Source organism: Macaca mulatta, chromosome 5 (assembly GCF_049350105.2).
Source record: "Macaca mulatta isolate MMU2019108-1 chromosome 5, T2T-MMU8v2.0, whole genome shotgun sequence".
In the NCBI taxonomy this organism is placed as follows: domain Eukaryota; kingdom Metazoa; phylum Chordata; class Mammalia; order Primates; family Cercopithecidae; genus Macaca; species Macaca mulatta.
In genome coordinates, this window is record NC_133410.1 from 60,759,857 (window position 1) to 60,780,680 (window position 20,824).

Here is a 20,824-nt window from a genome sequence, read left to right on the forward strand (position 1 = left end):
TGAGAATAAAACTTAAAAATTATTAAATATCCTGTGAAAGTTGGAACACAGTAACCATTAACCCTAGATTTGTTACTATGTCCATGAATTCAGATCATAATAGTGCTCTATCATGTGAAACTACTAACGGATGTGTAGAGTTAAATATTAACGTATCCACTTGAATGAAGAATAGGCATTACATAGTAATGGTTGTTTAAACTTTTTTTTGATATATCAGAGTTTACCTGATGTGCTTGGGCATGCATAGTTGTCAACAATGATTTGCTAGTTGTACAGTTTTGTATGCTGATCAGAATTATCAGAAGTTTTAAAGTATCTTTTCTTTTGATTCATACATGAAACAAAAAAAATTTTATTATATGTGTTCTCAGTGTTCCGGATAAAAAAATTTTTAACTGCACGTAACTTTTTAGGAAATACGACAAATGCTTGTCATAATACAAAAATATTTTACTTTTTTATTTATTATGCTCATTTCTATGGGGAGAGAAAGATAGCCAGAAGGAGGAAAAGTAGGATTAAAAACATTTGGCTACTTACCTGCAGCTCATCTCTGACAACAGACATGTGCACATTCACACACATACACATACACTCATGCACTCACTTTTGCAACCTCAATCTTAAATTTCTATGGTAGGATGTATCTTTTCAGTTGCTTAATGATGATTTCCACTTCTTTCTTAGGGGTTTAAAGTATATTACAGCCTCATTAGTCTCATTGTCTTCTTTCCCTTCCTCTAGCACACTCCCTGTTCTGTATTTCTTAGCGTTCATTTATTAGACTTCTACCATAAAATTTGCTGACCAAAATCGTCTGTCTTTCCTGTTCTTCACACTTGCCAAACCAGAATCAGCTCCCTGTTTAACCTATCTAAACCTTTGCTATTGTCTCAAGTTCCCTTTTTCCTATGCTGACATTAAAACTTTTCTGACGTGTGGTTCTCCCTTTCTAAATCTAACCCTAAAATGAAGCCCCACATGTAAAGATTTTTACTAGAGTTCCTTCAGGTACCTACATATTTTACATTTGTTACTTTCAGTTGTAGAGAATGGATGTGTGATTAACAGTTACTTAATTTTAGTAAACAATTTCATGGGTACCCCGAAGGAAATGATGAGATAATTGATTTTTCCTATTTCCTTTTAGATGAGGTGATAAGAACAACCAATTTGACTTAAAAAAAAAAAACTGTAATTTTGGTAGGTTCTTTAACATAATCCAGTTGAAATGTAAATTATAATTTAGTCATTTAACAATAAAACTTAGATTTTTTTTAACCTGTTTAGTATTATGAAATAAAATTTAGTGATTCAGACAGACTGTTGTTCATCCTGTTTAAGCTACTTTTTGTCTTTAGCGTTTTTATTGTGAAAATCCAATCAAAGGAGATACGGAATCAATTTTAAGAGCTCTAGATATATTTTTTGAAATTTACATCTATAATATGTATATTTAAATTATCTTGATCTTTTCGTAACATAACAAAACTATCAATATGGAGTAACAATATCCAGATCACTAGATGATCAATTTAATATGTTAGTGTTTGCCCTTTTCTATTGGTCTGGATCCCTAAGGATTCAAACAGTGTTTTGTTTTGTTTCGTTTTGTTTTATTTTCTCCTTTGTTTTTTCTTTGGCTTTTAAGTGGACTTAAAAATGTATAATTATAGAATGTGTGTTGCTATAATGTATAGTGTATGTTTGTGCCTGAACTAAGGATTTCATGTAAAATAGATTTCTTAATTCATAATTATGTTTATAATTGTTATAATAAGATCAATTTCAGTTTTATTCTTGACAGGATCTTAATCTCTTTTGCCTGGTTTCAGATCCAGTTGTGAATCATGATTGTTTTCTGTCTGATGTAGTTGATAACTACTTTGGTAATACACATCCACACTATTGTTGACCAAAGATAAATGCCCATACTTTAACACTATAGCATTTTTAATGGGGTTGGGGGAGATGATGTTCACATATCAACTCCAGAAATAAGGCAATGAGAGAATAAAGTACCCTCAGCTGAATCTACAGTATATCCTATGCCAGCATATTTGGAGTCCTCCCACCTCAAGTACTGATCAGAATAGCCTTTTCTTAAGTTGCATATTTTGGTGAAAATAATATGACAGCAACATCATACTTAGAATAATAGTAATCCATATTTGAAGAATGTTTGTGTGCATACATTTATTTCTACCCTAATCTTTTAATTTTATCCTTAAGTCAGTGTGACTGCTGGATTCATTGGTGAGCATTTTAGCTCCCTCAGAGTAATTCTTCACATGAGCAACTACACTTCTGTGTGAGGATAAATTTTTATATTTGAATATCCTGTCATCCAGTGGGCTACAATGCATAATATTACTGTATCCCAGTCTGCAGTTAGTAAAACAGTAGGAGGTGTTTTAAATGATTGCATAGTGAGATTTCTCCCTCCCCAAGAGTGATATTAATTTTACTAGTTCTAGAATATAAGGTGTGAAATCGGCAAGTAAAAACCACGTATTCTCCCTTCTGATCTTGACTATTTTACCGTTGATCCCTTTTCTAATTAAGATATAATGGACAACTTTCCATTTGCATTTAAATTTAATACATAAACATTTTTGTTTTCAGGGTTATTTTGAATTAAGATTTTATGACTACTTATCATAACAGGGGAATTTGTTTTTCAGTTGGATTATTATTTAGAAAATGAGTTACTCAGTATACATTTTAATTTTACACTGTCATCATCAACAATAACCAGGAAAATTAGTTATTAGTGCTATAGTAGTCTTCCTGTAGACGTATTGTTTTAAGAAGTCTTTAAATATTTTTGAGTGAATATGTCTTACTATTACTTAACAATGTTTCATCCTTATTAAGTGCAGTTATTTTGTTCAACAGCAGTCAGTGGAAGAGCATCTGCAATGTCAAACACTCCTACCCACAGTATCGCTGCATCCATTTCCCAACCTCAGACTCCAACTCCAAGTCCTATCATCTCTCCTTCAACCATGCTTCCTATCTACCCTGCCATTGATATTGATGCACAGGTAAGTCCCAAACTTAAGAGAGATGGTTTTTCATTGGAATTATGCCATAATTTAAAACATTAACTTTCAGAGATTTAAACCATCAAAGATTGCCTTGTCTCTAGGCAAAGTCTTGAGCCACAGTTTTAAATTAATTAAAGTTCACATTTAAAAAATAAAATGCTAAATGTAGATTATTAGTGATAATTATGTGATGATCTGGTTTCCGGGGTTATCAAGTAACCTTTTTTTTTTTTAACTTTAGTTTACAGGAGGATGTAAAAGAAATAATTTATTTAAAATTAGTGCTTATCTTCTTCTAATAATTAATAGACGATATGGTTTGAAATACATAATGGATTTCATGTAAAACAAAAAAGGTTCTAACATAAAATTTATATTTTTGTATGTCATACACATGATTGATATCATATATCATCTTTGAAAATTCTTATCTTACTGATTGAAATACGTGGTGAGTCTGTGTCTGTATCTGTAAAATTTAGCTGTATGGGATCCCAGGCACTTTTTGAAGAAATAATATGGAGTGGGGGGAAGACACTGTTTAAGTTAAGCTTTAGAAAGCCTGAGAGCTATTCAGTATAATTTTTTATTAAAAAGTAGTTGACCATGAAATCTCAGGGCAAGGTGAGATTGGAGAGAATAGTGTGTGTTTTGTCCTAAAGAAAAGTTAAGAGGTCTAATTTAGAAGACTGCCGAATAAAGTCAAGAGTACATGGCTATCAGGACGAAGAAATGTTTGCAGTTTACTTAGTTTTTGTATTTTGATAGTATCTGGGGTGTGTACATTATAAAACTTTTAATTTTATATATGATTATTTCTTTATAATAAAGCCTGAATTTTAGCAGGGGTAACGCGGGGAGAAAGAGAGAGGAGAGTGTGTGTGTGTGTTTGTGTTGGATGGACCATTAAGGGCAAGTACTCTTAACCTATTAAAAATAAAGTTTCCTTTTTATTAAAATGTTTCTCAGTAACACTATGAAAAAGGAATTTTATTTCTCTTCTTACTTGTTGCCCAAATATCTGTTGTTTTTTATGTACTGACTTTTGTTTTTGTTGAGTACTTAAAATTGCCAGGGACTATTTTTAAGGAATTGTCTCATCTAATCCTCAGACCACATACATGATGTAGCTACTCTTAATACTCATCTCCCTGAAGAAGACACTGTAGCTAAGAGAGAGATTAAGCATTTTGTTTAGTCACTTCATTTAGGCTAAGAAGCAGCGGGGCTGGGAATCATTCAGCATGACTTCAAAGACACCACTCTATTTTTCTTTTGTAACGGGTTCTTACCATGCTGCCCAAGCTGGTCTCAAACTCCTAGGCTCAAGTGATCTTCCCCTCTCAGCCTCCTGAGTAGCTGGAATTACAGGTGTGCCACCATACCCCAAAGACACCACTCTTAACTACCATCTACCTAGCCTTTTAAAAAAATATATGAGACATTCATTTGATGAGCCATAGTTATTTACATTTAATATTGATAGCATTGTAGAATTGGTTTGAACTTGGCATTGAATTTGCATTATTTTTCTCCAGTCTTTTTTGCTTTGAGCCTTCTTCTTTTTTTGTTTGTTTGTTTTTTCTATTTTGAGACGGAATGTCGCTCTGTCACCCAGGCTGGCAGGCTGGAGTGCAGTGGCACAATGTTGGCTCACTGCAGCCTCCACCTCCCGGATTCAAGCAATTCTCCTGCCTCAGCCTTCTGAGTAGCTGGGATTATAGGCGCCCACCACCATGCCTGGCCAATTTATTTGTATTTTTAGTAAGAGATGGGGTTTCGCCATGTTGGCCAGGCTGGTTTCAAACTCCTTGACCTCAGGTGATCTGCCTATAACAGCCACCCAAAGTGCTGGGATTACAGGTGTGAGCCATCGCACATAGCCGAGGCTATTATGTTTACCAAAAAGTAGTTTTCTGATTTTTGTGGGCCTAAGAATTGATCCGTTAGCAAAAATAAATACTTCACCAAAATGTAAAAAGACTTCTTTATAAAAATGTTTATAAACAGGCACAGGAAAAGTTTGTCCAGACATTGATTTTACTGAATATGAAATTATTGTAGTGATGGTGAAATGATTTTTCCAGGCTGTACCACTCACCAGCTATCACTATATTATAAATTAGTTCTGAGAAGTTACATGTAATTTTTTAATTAAAATTATTTTTAAACTTACATTTTAAATATAGTAGACATGCTTTTATAGAAAGATTTGACTATGGATCCTTAAAAATTTACTCTTTTTTTATCTGATCTCTACATCAAGATTTGTCATTTGTTGGGTTATCCAGACCTGAGTAAACTACTCTGTGGAGTTTTACCATACGTGTTTAGTTAGAGATTAAAAAGTTCCTACTTTGGAAAAAAAATACTGTTCAGAAATAATTGTTCACCGTTTTTCTTCTTTAATTTTTTATGTTTGTTTTAAAAATTTACTAGTTTTTGACGAGGCGTGGTATCTCACGCCTGTAATGCCAGCACTCTGGGAGGTGGAGGTTGGTGGATCACCTGAGGTTAGGAGTTCGAGACCAGCCTGGCCAACATGATGAAACCCTGTCTCTACTAAGAATACAAAAATTACCTGGGCATAATAACACACACCTGTAATCCCAGCTATTCGGGAGGCTGAGGCAGGAGAAGCACTTGAACCCAGAAGGCAGAGGTTGCAGTGAGCTGAGATGATACTGCTGCACTCCAGCCTGGGCAACAGAGTGAAACTCTGTCTCAAGGAAAAAAAAAAGACCGGGCGCGGTGGCTCATGCCTATAATCCCAGCACTTTGGGAGGCCAAGGCGGGCAGATCTTACAAGCTCAGGAGATGGAAACCATCCTGGCTAACATTGGTGAAACCCCGTCTCTACGTAAAATACAAAAAAAAAAAATTAGCAGGGCGTGGTGGTGAGCGCCTGTAGTCCCAGCTACTCGGGAGGCTGAGGCAGGAAAATGGTGTGAACCCCGGGAGGCGGAGCTTGCAGTGAGCTGAGGTGGCGCCACTGCACTCCAGCCTGGGTTACAGAGCGAGACTCTGTCTCAAAAAAAAAACAAAACAGCTAGTTTTTAATATCAAGCAGGTACTTTAAGTGATTAAAAATGAAGATTTTCTTGCACTCAATTCATCTGAAGTTTTTGTTTTGATAAGAAAATAATTTTATGGGCTTTTACATAGTGGGTACTTTGATTATGTGTGATAATACTGTGCTGTGAAAAATAATATAATGAAGAAATCAATACCAAGATTGCTATTCTGAAAGATTAAACATTCTCTAATACTTGGATCTTTGATCTGTTCGTATAATAAACCTTAACATACAGACAGCACTTTGCAGATATTAACTGCTTTAACTTAATCTTTGTAACAATCCCATGAAATAGGTACTATTATTATTACCATTTTCCATTTGAGGAATGTAAGACATAAAGATATTAACTACCTTGCCCAACAGCTAATTAATGGTGGGGCCTACTTTTGAACACAGACACTCTGGCTCTAGACTCTATTCTTTTATTAACCACTGCACTGTTAAATTGTTTTTTATTTTTAACTTAAGTGTATTAATGTTGAATTTGAATTATATTGTATTAGCCTGGTAAGTCGGATCACAGAAATGTGTCCACTGCCTAGATGGTAAGAGATCATTTATATTTCATCTTTGCATACCTAACATAAAAATGTAAGGAAGAACAAAGGAAATGTTAATCTTTTAAAGCCTCAAAGTGTAACTCCTTTTAAAATACTAATGATTCTGGAAAATGGTCAGACCTTTAACTGCTTTAATTGAACATTTTAGACAGGAGCTAATATTGTTAACAAGGATTAGCAGGAATCATATGTTTTATTTCCGGACCTTGACAAGTGCTGAAGAGTTTGCATTCTTCATAAGGGTCTTCAACTCTCTGCTACACAACTAGAACTCACTTGCCAAGGGTGTGCCACAGACTTTCCAACTGTCCAGTTTTACTGAATCAAATTTGTCTAGGTATTTTCAAAACTTTTAAGATGAATACCACATACTTTGCTATTATCAAAATCTGTTTTAGGAAACCAATAAATAGTAGCTTGAAGGAATTATTTGGGACTATTTTTATTATACCTTTTGATAGCATAGCTCTGACCTTTGTGTTTATTTTGCTTGAGTTTAAGTTGAGTTTATTTTGCTTAAGTTTGGTATAACCAAACTTATTTGTGGGTTCTGTATATACAGAAATTAGGAATTGTGTAGAGATTTTTTAAAACCACAGGCTTTATGTGGAAAAATAATTCTGACTTAAAGGTTAGAACCAAATACCACGAGTTAATTAAATATTTTTTGTATTTTATTGTGTAAAATATGATCGATTCTAGGAGCCATTACCAATGAGAAAGAACCAGTTGTTTTCTTCTTGGGCTATAAAAACTTGTTGCAACCTCTTTTTTGTCACATGTCCTCCATATATTCCTAAACTGCTTGTTGTTTTTATTCTCAAGCCTCTGAAGTCTTTTGGTGAACTTGGAGTAACTTATTCTAGTACATCTCAAAACTGAAAAACACAAATAGCTCTTTATAGAATTTTGCTTTCTTTCACTTTTTAATAATTAACATGTATTCGTTATTTTAAAGAAAGGTAGACATCAAATTTAACTTGTGACATATCAAGACTGAAATTGTAAAGTATGTAAAATTATGTTTTACTTTTAATGGTATAAGTATCATTTGAATATTTTTCTCTAATTGGTTTTGCAATATAAAGAACAGTTTAATCACAGTGATTTAACATGAGAAATTAAAGAGGCCAGCAAAAATGAATTAACAGTGATATGTATAATATGCTACCATTAAAGCATTCTGCTTTAAAATACATGCATTCTACTTGTTCATATGGACTGGTTTTAATAGGTTATTTATTTTACTGATTATTCTCATTTGTCGAATACCTTGAAGTGCTATCCTACTTTTTAAGCTTACATATAACCTGACTGGGTTAGAGAATGAGGTAATGATTTTGAAGGTTGTGGAAGTCTAAAAAAAGTTCAGCTCTTTAAGTCCTAGTCGTTTTCAAGTTAATTTAATTATGTTAAGAGTAATTAATAGGGCGCGGTGGCTCACGCCTGTAATCCCAGCACTTTGGGAGGCTGAGGTGGTTGGATCATGAGATCAGGAGTTCAAGACCATCCTGGGTAACACAGTGAAACCTCGTCTCTACTGAAAATACAAAAAAAAAATTAGCCGGGCATGGGGGCAGGCGCCTGTAGTCCCAGCTACTTGGGAGGCTGAGGCAGAAGAATGACGTGAACCTGGGAGGCAGAGCTTGCAGTGAACCGAGTGAGCCACTGCACTCTAGCCTTGGCGACAGAGCGAGACTCCGTCTCAAAAAAAAAAGTCATTAATAGGTGTATTTCCTTTTTTTTTTTTAATTAATTAATTGAATTTTTTTTTTTTTGAGACAGGGTCTCACTCTGTCACCCAGGTTGGAGTGCAGTGGCACCTCACAGCTTGCTGCAGCCATGAACTCCTCAGCTCAAACTATCCTTCTGCCCCAAACTCATGAGTAGCTAGGAGTACAGGCATTGCACACCACTTCTGGCTAATTTTTGTAGAGATGGGATCTTGCTGTGTTGCCCAGGCTGGTCTCAAACTTCTGGCCTCAAGTGATCCTCCTGCTTCAGCCTCCAAAAGTGTTGGGATTACAGGCATGAGCCATTGTACCCAGCATACTTCTTTTTTCAAAGACACTTCACACAGTTCAGTGCTTTTTCACCCAAATTTCAGCTCATTAAAAGTTGTTTTTCCTTCAGTATTGCCATCTGTGTTACTATTTCTTGTTTTCATTCTGTACCACCATTATAAAATTGAATAGTCATGTTGATAACTTACAGAATATTTTTACATTAAATATATTTTTATCATTTTTTATAAGCCAGAATTCATCATAACAACCTCTATTAATGGTATAGAATGGTGTATACATTATGGCATCATGGGCTCACTGAAATTTTCTTTAGAATATAAACCTGAATGAGCTCTTAAAGCTCTGGACATCTATCTCCCTTTTCAGGTTTGGGACTTTCTCTTAGATATGTGACAAGGAATATAACTTCTTGACTAATGTAACTGTGTGCAATATAATTTGAGTTTAAGGATTCTTTCTATAAGTGATACCTTGCTTTCTACAAAATCGTCAGCTGCATTATAATTATTTCCGTTGATCAGCAGTATTTGAAACACCTGTTTTTTTCTTTGTCCTTATTAATATTAACCCAAATTTCTATTTCAGTTCATTTGTTTATTGATGTGTTGAGAAACAGAGTGTTATTTCTTACCACTTAGGGATTGTGTAGGTGTTTTTAGGAGGATGGAAGCCTCACTTCAGGCTTTTAAAATTCTTTCATTATTATCTTAAAAGAATGTCACGTTAGTTGGTTTAGTTTCTCCTTAATGTAGAAATACAATGGAGTTGCCCACTGTTAACTTCATTTCCACGAAGAATTTAAAGCTGCTCTCTTAGCTTTAAATATTTGTTTCGTGAAATCTCATAATACATTATTATGCTTGTCTCCTAGTTTGAACCTGAATTTTCCATGTATAGTAATCAGTAAGCTCCTTTGAGTCCTGTATTATCTTTGTCAACCCTAGAGTACTTAGTATGAGTGCTTTGAATATAAAAGGTGCTTAATACCATCTCACACCAGTTAGAATGGCGATCATTAAAAAGTCAGGAAACAACAGGTGCTGGAGAGGATGTGGAGAAATAGAACACTTTTACACTGTTGGTGGGATTGTAAACTAGTTCAACCATTATGGAAAACAGTATGGCGATTCCTCAAGGATCTAGAACTAGATGTACCATATGACCCAGCCATCCCATTACTGGGTATATACCCAAAGGATTATAAATTATGCTGCTATAAAGACACATGCACACGTATGTTTATTGCGGCACTATTCACAATAGCAAAGACTTGGAATCAACCCAAATGTCCATCAGTGACAGATTGGATTAAGAAAATGTGGCACATATACACCATGGAATACTATGCAGCCATAAAAAAGGATGAGTTTATGTCCTTTGTAGGGACATGGATGCAGCTGGAAACCATCATTCTTAGCAAACTATCACAAGAACAGAAAACCAAACACCGCATGTTCTCACTCATAGGTGGGAACTGAACAATGAGATCACTTGGACTCAGGAAGGGGAACATCACACACCGGGGCCTATCATGGGGAGGGGGGAGTGGGGAGGGGGGAGGGATTGCATTGGGAGTTATACCTGATGTAAATGACGAGTTGATGGGTGCAGCACACCAACAAGGCACACGTATACATATGTAACAAACCTGCACGTTATGCACATGTACCCTACAACTTAAAGTATAATAATAATAAATAAATCAAAAAAAAAAAAAGGTGCTTAATAAATGTCAGTTGAATTTGTATTTTATAATATTGGAAAAAACATTTTACTGATCCACTGAAATTTTCCGTGCTTATCTTTTGCAAATTTTATGTACATCTCTTCATTTTCTATTTGAGCTTTCCTAAATTACTCTTTAAACCCTGGAAGAATTTTAGAAACCTTATAAACTTCATCATAAAATTGATTTTTTTTGCTGATTGCATATGCACCAACATAGAGTGGACATAAGACACATACACTTAACATTATATTTACCACAATCTGCTTTGCCTTAGGGCCCCTCTGTGATATAGTGGGGAGAGCAGGATTTTGTTATCAAGATCTTGGGTTTTTTAAAGCATATCTCTACCAGTTGTTAGCTTATGTGGCCATCGGAAAGTTATTTATCAGAGCCTTTATCTCCTTTTCTCTGAAATCAGATAATTTTTCCTATAAACCTGAGATGAATATCAAATACTATAACACAGTCAGAGCTGTCACTCATTTAAGTTTCATGTCCTTCTCCATTGTTGTAGTTGGTGCATCTCTCCCTTGTGGCCATCCCTGATCTCTGCAGTCAGTAGCTCTGCTCTCTGCCAGCCTCTTCTGCAGAGCAGCTTTTGCGGTCTCCCTCTTCATCACTGACTAGTAGGCTTTTTCTTTTTTCTTAACTCTTACTGATTTTACCTTTTGTCTTTTGTTTTTCATTTCTTATAATGAAATTTGGTCTTTAGAGTTATTTACATTCTGGGAGAATATGCTTTTCCTTTTTATAATTATTACGTACATTCTACAAATGTGTAAGTGCAATCAATGCTACATATATAGTCCCTTGTTTATTATGTTTATTAGTAACAATTTTTGAATCTATGACCTTTTACAGCTTTTGCCATTCATTTTGCTTAACTATCATCTATTATTTCCTAAGTAGTGCATCACTTACAGGTAGAAAATACAAACATGGATAAGACATGTTCCTTACCTCCCAGGAATTTATAGTCTCTGTGGGTGATAAATATATAAGGCAGATTGGTGATAAGTACTATAATAGAGATATGTATGTGAAAGTGAGGGAAATGCTCAGAGCAACACTGTCCAGTTGAAAAATAAGATGAGACACGTTTGTAATTTTAAATTATCTAGTAGTCTCATTAAAAAATGTGAAAAGAAACAAATGGGATGAATTTTAAAATATATTTGATTTAACTTAATATATCCAAATATTGTTTTAACATGTCATGTAATCAATACACCACAATTTCTGAGATAATTTACATTTTTATTTCATACTAAAAGTCTTCAAAACTTGGTGAGCATGTGACACTTATAGCTGGAGTGATCAAATCATTTTGGTTTTCCTGGGACTTTCCTGTTTTAGCACCAAAAGTCCCTCATCCCAGAAACCCCTTCAGTCCCAGATTTGTCGCCCTACTTAAAGTATATCTAAATTTGGATTTCATTGGAAATACTCAATTTGTATCTAGATTTGATTAAATGTACAGTTGAAAAGTAGATTAATTTACTCAAATTGAGACATCGTAAGTTTTCCAATAACCAAATTGAATATCAGTTATCAAATTTAAATTAAAGTTAAATACAATTTAAAATTCAGTTCCTCTGTTACACTAACCGTATTTCAAATGCTAATAGTCACATGTTGCTTGTAGAGTTCTAAAGGTATCTAGCTGGGCATGGTAGTGGATGCATGTAAACCCAGCTGCTCAGGAGGCTGAGGCAGGGAGAATTGAGTGAATCCAGGAGGCAGAGATTGCAGACAGCCAATATCACACCACTGCACTCCAGCCTGGGTGACAGAGTGAGACTTCATCTCAAAAATATAAAATAAAATAAAAAATAAAAGTATGAGAAATTAGATAGTTCACTAGGTTAGCATTGAAACTATAACAGAATATGAACACTGGTAAATCTAGTGTTGGTCATTATCATTAGCAGAAGGCAGAAGCAAACCATATGTAGATAGTGTCATGTCTCATTATAATAGTCTTTGTTTTTCAAAATACACAGTATATTTTGGATGTTTTGTTCCTTTAAGTATTTTGGGGCTTTGTTCTCAAACACAGCTAAGTTACTTGGAAACAATTTTTTTTTAATTTCAAGGCCTACTTTTCAGTTTGTTAGGTGGGTCCACAACTGCTAATTTGACCCTACTACTGAGGATTCTACTTGACATCCTGTGTGTTTTGAGGTCTTTCTACTCTGGCTGGTGGGAACCAAACTATTCCTGGCCCCATGTGAGCCCTGGGTATTATTCAGCCTGACTCTCTCTGGTGGTCCTTCCCTGGCCTCGGATAATTTCCTCATGCACATGGACTGATCAAAACTCAGCTGAAGGTTTGAGGGGAATCCTCTGCACATCTCCAGAGTACCATCTCCGCAGTACTCTCATCTTCAATAATCTGCTCCATGAATTCTAGCCACCTTGACCTCTCCAAATTCTGTCTTCTCAAGTTGGGGAGACTGCCAGGCTCTGTTTGGATACTTGCTCCCTGCACTATAGCCTGGAAACTCCCTGGGCAGTAAGTTGGGTTAATCATTTCTGTCTTCAGGGATCACTATTCGGCACTGCCTGTCTAAACATCATTGTTTCAAACAGTTTTTTTTTTTTCTTTTTTAGTTATTTGAAATAGGAAAATAAATCTGATCTATGTTTCTCCATTAATGGCTGAAAGCAAAAGTTAATCCACAGTATTTCTTTTAATCGCATGATTGAAAGTCATACTTTATTTTCCTTGATGCTTGTAGCCTTTTTTAAAAACTCACAAGTTGGCTACTAATATGGAAACAAGTAAACCTTGCTTTTCTTTTCTTTTTTTGTTTTTTTTTTTTTGTTTGAGATGGAGTCTCGCTCTGTCACCCAGGCTGGAGTGCAGTGGCGTGATCTTGGTTCACTGCAACCTCTGCCTCCCAGGTTCAAGCGATTCTTCTGCCTCAGCCTCCCAAGAAGCTGGGACTACAGGCATGTGCCACTATGCCCGGCTAATTTTTATATTTTTAGTCGAGATGGGGTTTCACCCTGTTGGCCAGGGTGGTCTCGATCTCTTGACCTCATGATCTGCCCGCCTAGGCCCTCTCAAAGTGCTGGGATTACAGGCATGAGCCACTGCGCCCGTCCGTAAACCTTGCTTTTCAAATGCTTGATATTATAGAGTGGTACATATGTATTTGTGTGTATTCGGTATGTTTGCGTATTATGTATTTGATATTAACATCTTAAGTTATTTAATAAACTAACCAAAAAATAATTTCTTATAGACCGAGAGTAATCATGACACGGCGCTAACACTTGCCTGTGCTGGTGGCCACGAGGAACTGGTACAGACACTGCTAGAGAGAGGAGCTAGTATAGAGCACCGAGACAAGAAAGGTAGGGCCTACTTTTGTTTTATTTTTTGGAATAATGGTCAAAATATTTATTTAGGAACATTATTTCTTAGTCCTGTTTTGAAGGTTAGATATTTTGTTCTTTTGACTTAGCATGTAGTGAGACCATTATTTTTTTCCAGGTTTTACTCCACTCATTTTGGCTGCCACAGCTGGTCATGTTGGTGTTGTGGAAATATTGCTGGACAATGGTGCAGACATTGAAGCTCAGTCAGAAAGAACCAAGGACACACCACTCTCCTTGGCTTGTTCTGGGGGAAGACAGGAGGTAATGTTTCCCCTTAGTGTAATTGTTTTCCTCTGTCTGTTTAGCAAATGTGTACTTTCACTTATATTTTTTTTTCTATCAGAACAATGCTTTGATGTTTAGATTTATCACAATAGCTGAAACTATTATTTACTAACAAAAAGATGAGTATCTTTGTTAGCATAAGCTGTCTTGCCAGAAAAATCACACATTGTTTAGAATCCTGCTCATCTAAAAGTAGTACTGGCATGCATTTAGGGTAGGAGAAAGATTTTTGCAAGTCAAATCAGTAAGTTCCTAATGTACAGGGCCTATATTCACTCATCTTTGCCGGCCCTATAGTACATGGCATAGAAGGTACTTAATCCCAGTCTCTGTTGCTGTCTGTAAGATTAGTAGGGAATTAAGAATATTCAATTTTTATGTGTTTTGAGAACTCTTGTCTTGCTTTGATTTTTCCCCACCATTTCTCAACTCTGGAGGAAAGGTTCTCAGATAAGATGGTAAGATTATATGACCTTTTGGTTTTTTAAGGAAACTAGAACAACTGACAGATTAGCTAGGCCCTAGAAAATATAGCTTTACACTCACTTATGTATTTTGTGACATTTTATAATCAGCTAGATCACCCATTTTTTTTTGTTTGTTTTGTTTTCAAATTCAGTCCTTTGTACAGGGGATATAAACCAGATGTGTTGTCTCCATAGATTCCCTTCTCTATCAAGGAATTATTGAATCTTAGATTTAGAAAGCACCTTAAGTCATTCAGATCGGTGTCTTACTCAGCTTTAAAATCTTTTTTTTCTTTTTCTTTTCTAAGGTTTTCCTATTTATCAAGCCTGAAGTATGCCTTTTTTGTTTCCCCACAGGTCATAGTTTTGTTCTTTAAACAAATAGAAAGACGTTTATACCCTTTTGTATCTTCAGGTTTTTTTTTTTCCTGAAGTCACCTATTCTTTGTGTGAAACAAGTCCTGTTTCGGTTGTTAGCCCAAGAATACCTTTTCCAATCCCTTCACCATCATGACTATTTCACCCTTTATGTCAGTATCCTTCTTGAAATATCATATGTAAAGGTATTCTGACAAGCAAACTGGGGAACTGTTACCTCCCATTTGAGCATCTTAAACTAGCTTTTTCCCTCAGTTCCCTCCAGTCATAGCACATAAGGTTATATTGAACTCGAGTTAGTTAAACCCACTAGATTTTTAAAATAAACTAGTAAATAAACAATTTTAAGAGATATAATAATTCCTATGCAAATGAATGGGAAATCTAATAAGATTACATAAGTGCCGAAAGATAGGGCTTGGTGATCCTTCATTTTATAAATTAAAAAAAACTGAAACCTATTAACAGTGATAATATAGGCATTTCTTTTTTCATAATTTTTGTTCCCTTATATTTGGAATAGATATTATATGCATGGATAGTTAGATACACTTATTACTAGAATACTCCACACAAGAGACAAGGAGCCTGGCCTGTGCCTACTGTTTTGTTTCTTCTACTTGTGTCACTTTTTTCTTCTGTAATTCATAGTAGGGGCAATAGATAGGTTAAAAGTATTATAAGCCAAATATTAAGATAGTGAAAAATAAACTGCTTAATTTGATAAATTATTTCTACTATTCCAGAAAAAGTAAAAATCCCCATAAATCCCGGAAAGCAAAATTTTACCTTGACTGAAATTGTCAGTCATTATTTAGCTTGAAAAAATACTTGCTTTATATAGGAACAAATTTTTTCAATATTGAGTCAAGAAGAAATTAGTTGATTTTCTTTATTTAAAAGTAATATTAAAGCCAATAGGACACTATAATTTTTATAAATTATGTATTTTTGTTAAAATGTAACAGATTAAGTTATGACAATTGTAGAAGTATGTTAGGGTAATAATTTTGCCTATACACACTTTGTTACTTTAATTTGGTGTCAGTAGAACAGGTAAGTATTTTCAAGTGATTAATAAAATGTTGGAAAGTCATTTTACTATAAAATCATACATTTTTGTTGTATATTGGATGTTTTGGGAGCAGAACAGTTCTCTAAAAGAATTGAGAAAATATAATGGCATTGAGGAAACTTGAGAAATTTGATTAGAGTTTTCTACTATACTGTTTATAAAATAGCCTAATGCCATATTTTTTCTTGTTTTTATAACCTTGTCACCATAGGCGACCTAGTCTTACTTGCTCTGAAAGCAAAAAGTGATGGAAAGAATGTGATATCTAAAACTGGCTGAGATATCTAAAACTTGCTGAGATGCAAGATAATGCACTGTTCATTAACATTCATTATTTGCCATTTAGTATTTTAGGATATAATATACTATTTTAGGATATAATATTACTAGTAAGAGCAGGGATAAGAGCTATGATCTTGAGCCAGTCTTGACTTCTCTATATCTTATTTATAAAATTAAAATGAATATTGTGTCAAAGGATTGTTTAGGCATTAAATGGCATAGTGGACAATGATTTATGAGTGGCCAATTAGTACTTAAATAAATGCTAAATATTTTTAGTTTCAGGAAATGCAATTAAGATCCAGTGGGATACAACTACACATCCACTAGAATGGCTAAAATTGAAGACTAGCAATAACAAATGTTACCAAGACTCATGCTACTAGAACTCATGCATTATTGAAGGTTGTACATAGTACAACCACTTTAAGAATAGCCTGACAATTTCTTACAAAACCATTCACCCAGAAATTCTGCCAGTAGGTGGGACCTGAAATATAGGTAGTGAATGTATATAAGGTTTTTCAATGTTGTGTTAGGAAATTTTCATAATGTTGTGAAAATATAGGACCTTTTATTCCATGTTTTTAAAATATTTACTGATTGAAACGTTTAAAAATATGTTAAATACATTCACACGTATAATATGAAACAATATTGTCCCATGTTACTCTGTTTTACCGCTTTGTGGTGAAATAACAAATATTGATTTCCAAAGCATGTCACAACATTTTCAGTCCAGACCTTTCATGAACACACTATACCATTTTAGTAGATTTCTACATGGATTTTACTTGAGTAGGTATTTCTTTGTTGGCTTCTAAGACCTCCTGCTATCAGGCTGGTTTTGTGCAGAGCATGAAGGAAGAACTTTCCCCTTCTTTTGTTGTACAGTATACCAGAAAAAGAAATTTAAAAATACACACTTTGATAATTTGTCTCTCCATAAGAAAACATTTTTTTCTATTTCTTTTCAGGTGGTGGAGCTATTGTTAGCTCGAGGAGCAAATAAAGAGCACAGGAATGTTTCCGATTACACACCTCTAAGCCTGGCTGCTTCTGGTGGCTATGTGAACATCATCAAAATATTACTAAATGCAGGAGCTGAGATTAACTCTAGGCAAGTTGTATTCTCTTTCTGTAAGCCCCTTATTTAGTAAGACTGTTACAGATATTTGTAGAACACCTATTTTTTAGTGCCAAATTTAGTAAATCCCTTTATTACAAATTTGGCATTCAAAGTATTAGAGATTTTTGAGATGAACTTTATGTAAGTAATTAAAACTGGACATAGAGCATGAAAAATAGTGAGTACTGTTTCTTATGATTCTAAATGTAAACATCTTAGAAGCGTTTATTAAGCAAGCTAATACATGCTTTAAGATTGAAAGTTTATCCTAATAATTTATTAATCACCTTCCAGCCCAAGTCATTATGTTGAGTGAAATTAAAAAAAAAAATTCTAATAAAACATTTCTAATGGAGTCTTGGTAGTATCTCAGAGAATTACTAGGGTTGAGAATATTTTAAACAATGCTGCAAAATAATCTTAGATTGGAATTCTGTATCATCTCCAATTTTTCTATGTCATTTAAAATGTATATTTTTCCATTTGTCTTCCCCATACCTGCACCCCCAGAACTGGTAGCAAATTGGGCATCTCTCCTCTGATGTTAGCAGCTATGAATGGGCATACAGCTGCTGTTAAGCTCCTGTTAGACATGGGCTCTGACATAAATGCTCAGATAGAAACCAATCGGAACACTGCACTTACCTTAGCCTGCTTCCAAGGAAGAACTGAAGTGGTTAGTCTTCTGCTTGATAGAAAAGCAAATGTTGAACACAGAGCTAAGGTAAGAAAAAGTCTGAGATTTACACATGACTTTATTGCTTTGATATTTAAGATGTATAGTAGCAACATGTTGATTATAATTTTAGTGCTTTCTAGTAACATTTATCTCCTATGGATATAATTAATTAGAAATCATTCTGTGTAACTTAGTCAAACATTAACTCTTGAAAATACCTGAGTGATAAATTTTTATAGGCAAGAGTGACAGTAGGGTTATCAGCTGAAAAAGAGAGACTATTTTGAAAAGGAAGGGAGTGGAACATTTATTGAGTACCAGTTATATGCCAAGTGCTTGCATCTTAAATAGATTTTTTCTTTCTTTCTTTCTTTTTTTTTTTTTTTTTTAACAATACCATTGAGATTAGGTAGAATTATTTTCTTTTGATAGATCAGACTGTAACTTGAAGGAGCTAATAAGGGTCAGTGATTAAACTTAGTTGTGAATCTTGGTAACAGCTGTATCATATTCCTTCTTCAAATTATTATTCTTTAAAATTTTAGATTTTTCCAGTCTCTTATGTGTCGTTACTTTTAATCTTACACTAAACCTAGACTGGTCTCACACCACTAATGGAAGCTGCCTCTGGTGGATATGCGGAGGTGGGCCGAGTTCTCTTGGATAAAGGTGCTGATGTTAATGCCCCTCCAGTTCCTTCCTCAAGAGATACAGCTTTAACCATAGCAGCAGATAAAGGGCATTACAAATTCTGTGAGCTTCTTATTGGCAGGTATGTTGTTACCATACCCTTCATATATGACACAAGTGTTACTAGTGATTACCATTCTCTCTGGGCAGTGAAACTATTTAAAAAATCAAATGTGATTATTTCTTCTTTTATAAACAAGTGCTTTTTTCCCCAAACCTACCCATTGTTTTCCAGCCATCCAGAGCTATGCTACATTGTCTGATTTGTTTCTGTGTAACCTGGAAATGTTTTTCTTTGATTCTTGTCTACATTACTTTTAATATCTATAATAACAAGCTATTTGAACATCCATCTGTTATCAGACATACTACATCCCCCATACACAAGTCTTAAAAGTCTGGCAGTGATCTAAGGCTTCATTATTCATTTTCTTGTTCTTTACAGCAATTAAGGCTTTTAGGTGTGGTTATGGGACTATTTAAGATAATCAGACAGGATCCGGGGTACTTTCTACTTTCAGTCATGTAGAAGTTGACTGCTAGTTTTCCAAAGATGCTTGTCTATTTAACTTGTTTTCGTGCAGTCTCAAAGACCTTTGCATGGTACTCTAAGCAGTAGTATTGGGCAGTAACTGCTATTATCTGTTATTAACCATGGGTCTTCTCATCTACATCATGCCCACTGAATGAATGCTAAACCTGCATGTTATCCTTAACATAACTACAAAAAACAAATTGGTATCCCTAATTGGAAAAACTCCAAAATATGGAACTTTTTGAGCCCTGTTATGACACGCAGCATTTCAGACTTCAAATATTGGATTTCAGATTGGGAATGGTCAAGCTGTATGTGAATACAAATAATCTGAAACAGTTACAGTTGCCTCATAGGATATAGTTTGTGTAGTATAATTCTGAGAGCAAGACATATTTAAATCTTTGAATATTGAAAACAATTTTTATCTTTACAGGATATTTTCACATGTTAATAGTTGATTTTTGTTACTGTGTCATTTCATTCTATTTAAGACAATGCTAGGCTAGGTGTGGTGACAATGCCTACAATGCCAGCACTTGAGAGGTTGAGGCGGGAGGATTACTTTAGCCCAGGAGTTTGAGACCAGCCTGGGTAACATAGGAAGACTCCATCTCCACAATAAATTTAAAAATTAGCTGAGCATGGTGGCATGGGCCTGTAGTCCCAGTTACTCTGTAGGCTGAGGTAGGAGGATCATATGACCCCTGGAGGTGGAGGCTGCAGAGAGCCATGATCTCACCACTGCACTCCAGCCTGAGTGACTGAGCGAGACCCTGTATCAAAAAAAAAAAAAAAAAAAGACAATGCTATCTGTATCATTGGTTTTTAGGGGAGCTCATATTGATGTACGTAACAAGAAGGGGAACACTCCATTGTGGCTAGCAGCAAATGGTGGACACCTCGATGTGGTTCAGTTACTGGTGCAAGCAGGTGCAGATGTGGATGCAGCAGATAACCGCAAGATAACTCCTCTTATGGCAGCATTTAGAAAGGTATAAGTCTTTCATCCTCATTTACCTGGATGTTTTTTTACTTACACTAGAAAGTACATGGCTTAATGATCACTAAAGACTCATTTTGTGCTTTTGCAGCTGTGATGAAAGCAATAATATGCAAATAATTACTCTGATGGCAACATTAAATGTAGATGTATACAGGTTTTGCAGAAAAACCATTAATTTTAACCTTATTGGACATCAGAGCTAAGTAAACTTTTAAAAAGCTGTTCTAAGTAATGTTTTCAAAATCTAGTTGCAGTCTTAATCTTCACAAAGTGAAGTACCTCCAGATACATAAGTAAGTACCTCCAGATAAAAAATATCACTTAAATTCGTTTTTTGGTGGGGGCGGTTTGTGCCAGGCACTGTGGCTCATGCCTGTAATCTCAGCACTTTGGGAGGCCAAGGCGGGCAGATGAGTGAAGCCCTGCCTCTGCAAAATTTATAAAAATTAGCTGAGCATGGTGG

At 35.0% G+C, this 20,824-nt stretch overlaps 1 protein-coding gene across 9 annotated transcripts in view; it reads left to right on the forward strand.

Moving 5' to 3' along the window:
* The window catches only part of ANKRD17 (ankyrin repeat domain 17), a 182,527-nt gene that overhangs the window by 119,323 nt on the left and 42,380 nt on the right, over positions 1–20,824 (forward strand). For 5 of the 9 annotated variants that reach the window (XM_028848508.2, XM_028848512.2, XM_078003490.1 and 2 more), the window contains 7 exons: positions 2,905–3,050; positions 13,700–13,811; positions 13,951–14,096; positions 17,300–17,442; positions 17,962–18,175; positions 18,727–18,902; positions 20,188–20,350. In XM_028848508.2, coding sequence (XP_028704341.2) covers positions 2,905–3,050; positions 13,700–13,811; positions 13,951–14,096; positions 17,300–17,442; positions 17,962–18,175; positions 18,727–18,902; positions 20,188–20,350 — 1,100 coding nt within the window. Of the gene's footprint in view, positions 1–2,901; positions 3,051–13,699; positions 13,812–13,950; positions 14,097–17,299; positions 17,443–17,961; positions 18,176–18,726; positions 18,903–20,187; positions 20,351–20,824 lie in introns of all 9 variants that reach the window. The other 4 variants (XM_028848507.2, XM_028848511.2, XM_028848509.2 and 1 more) reach the window with 1 other exon arrangement.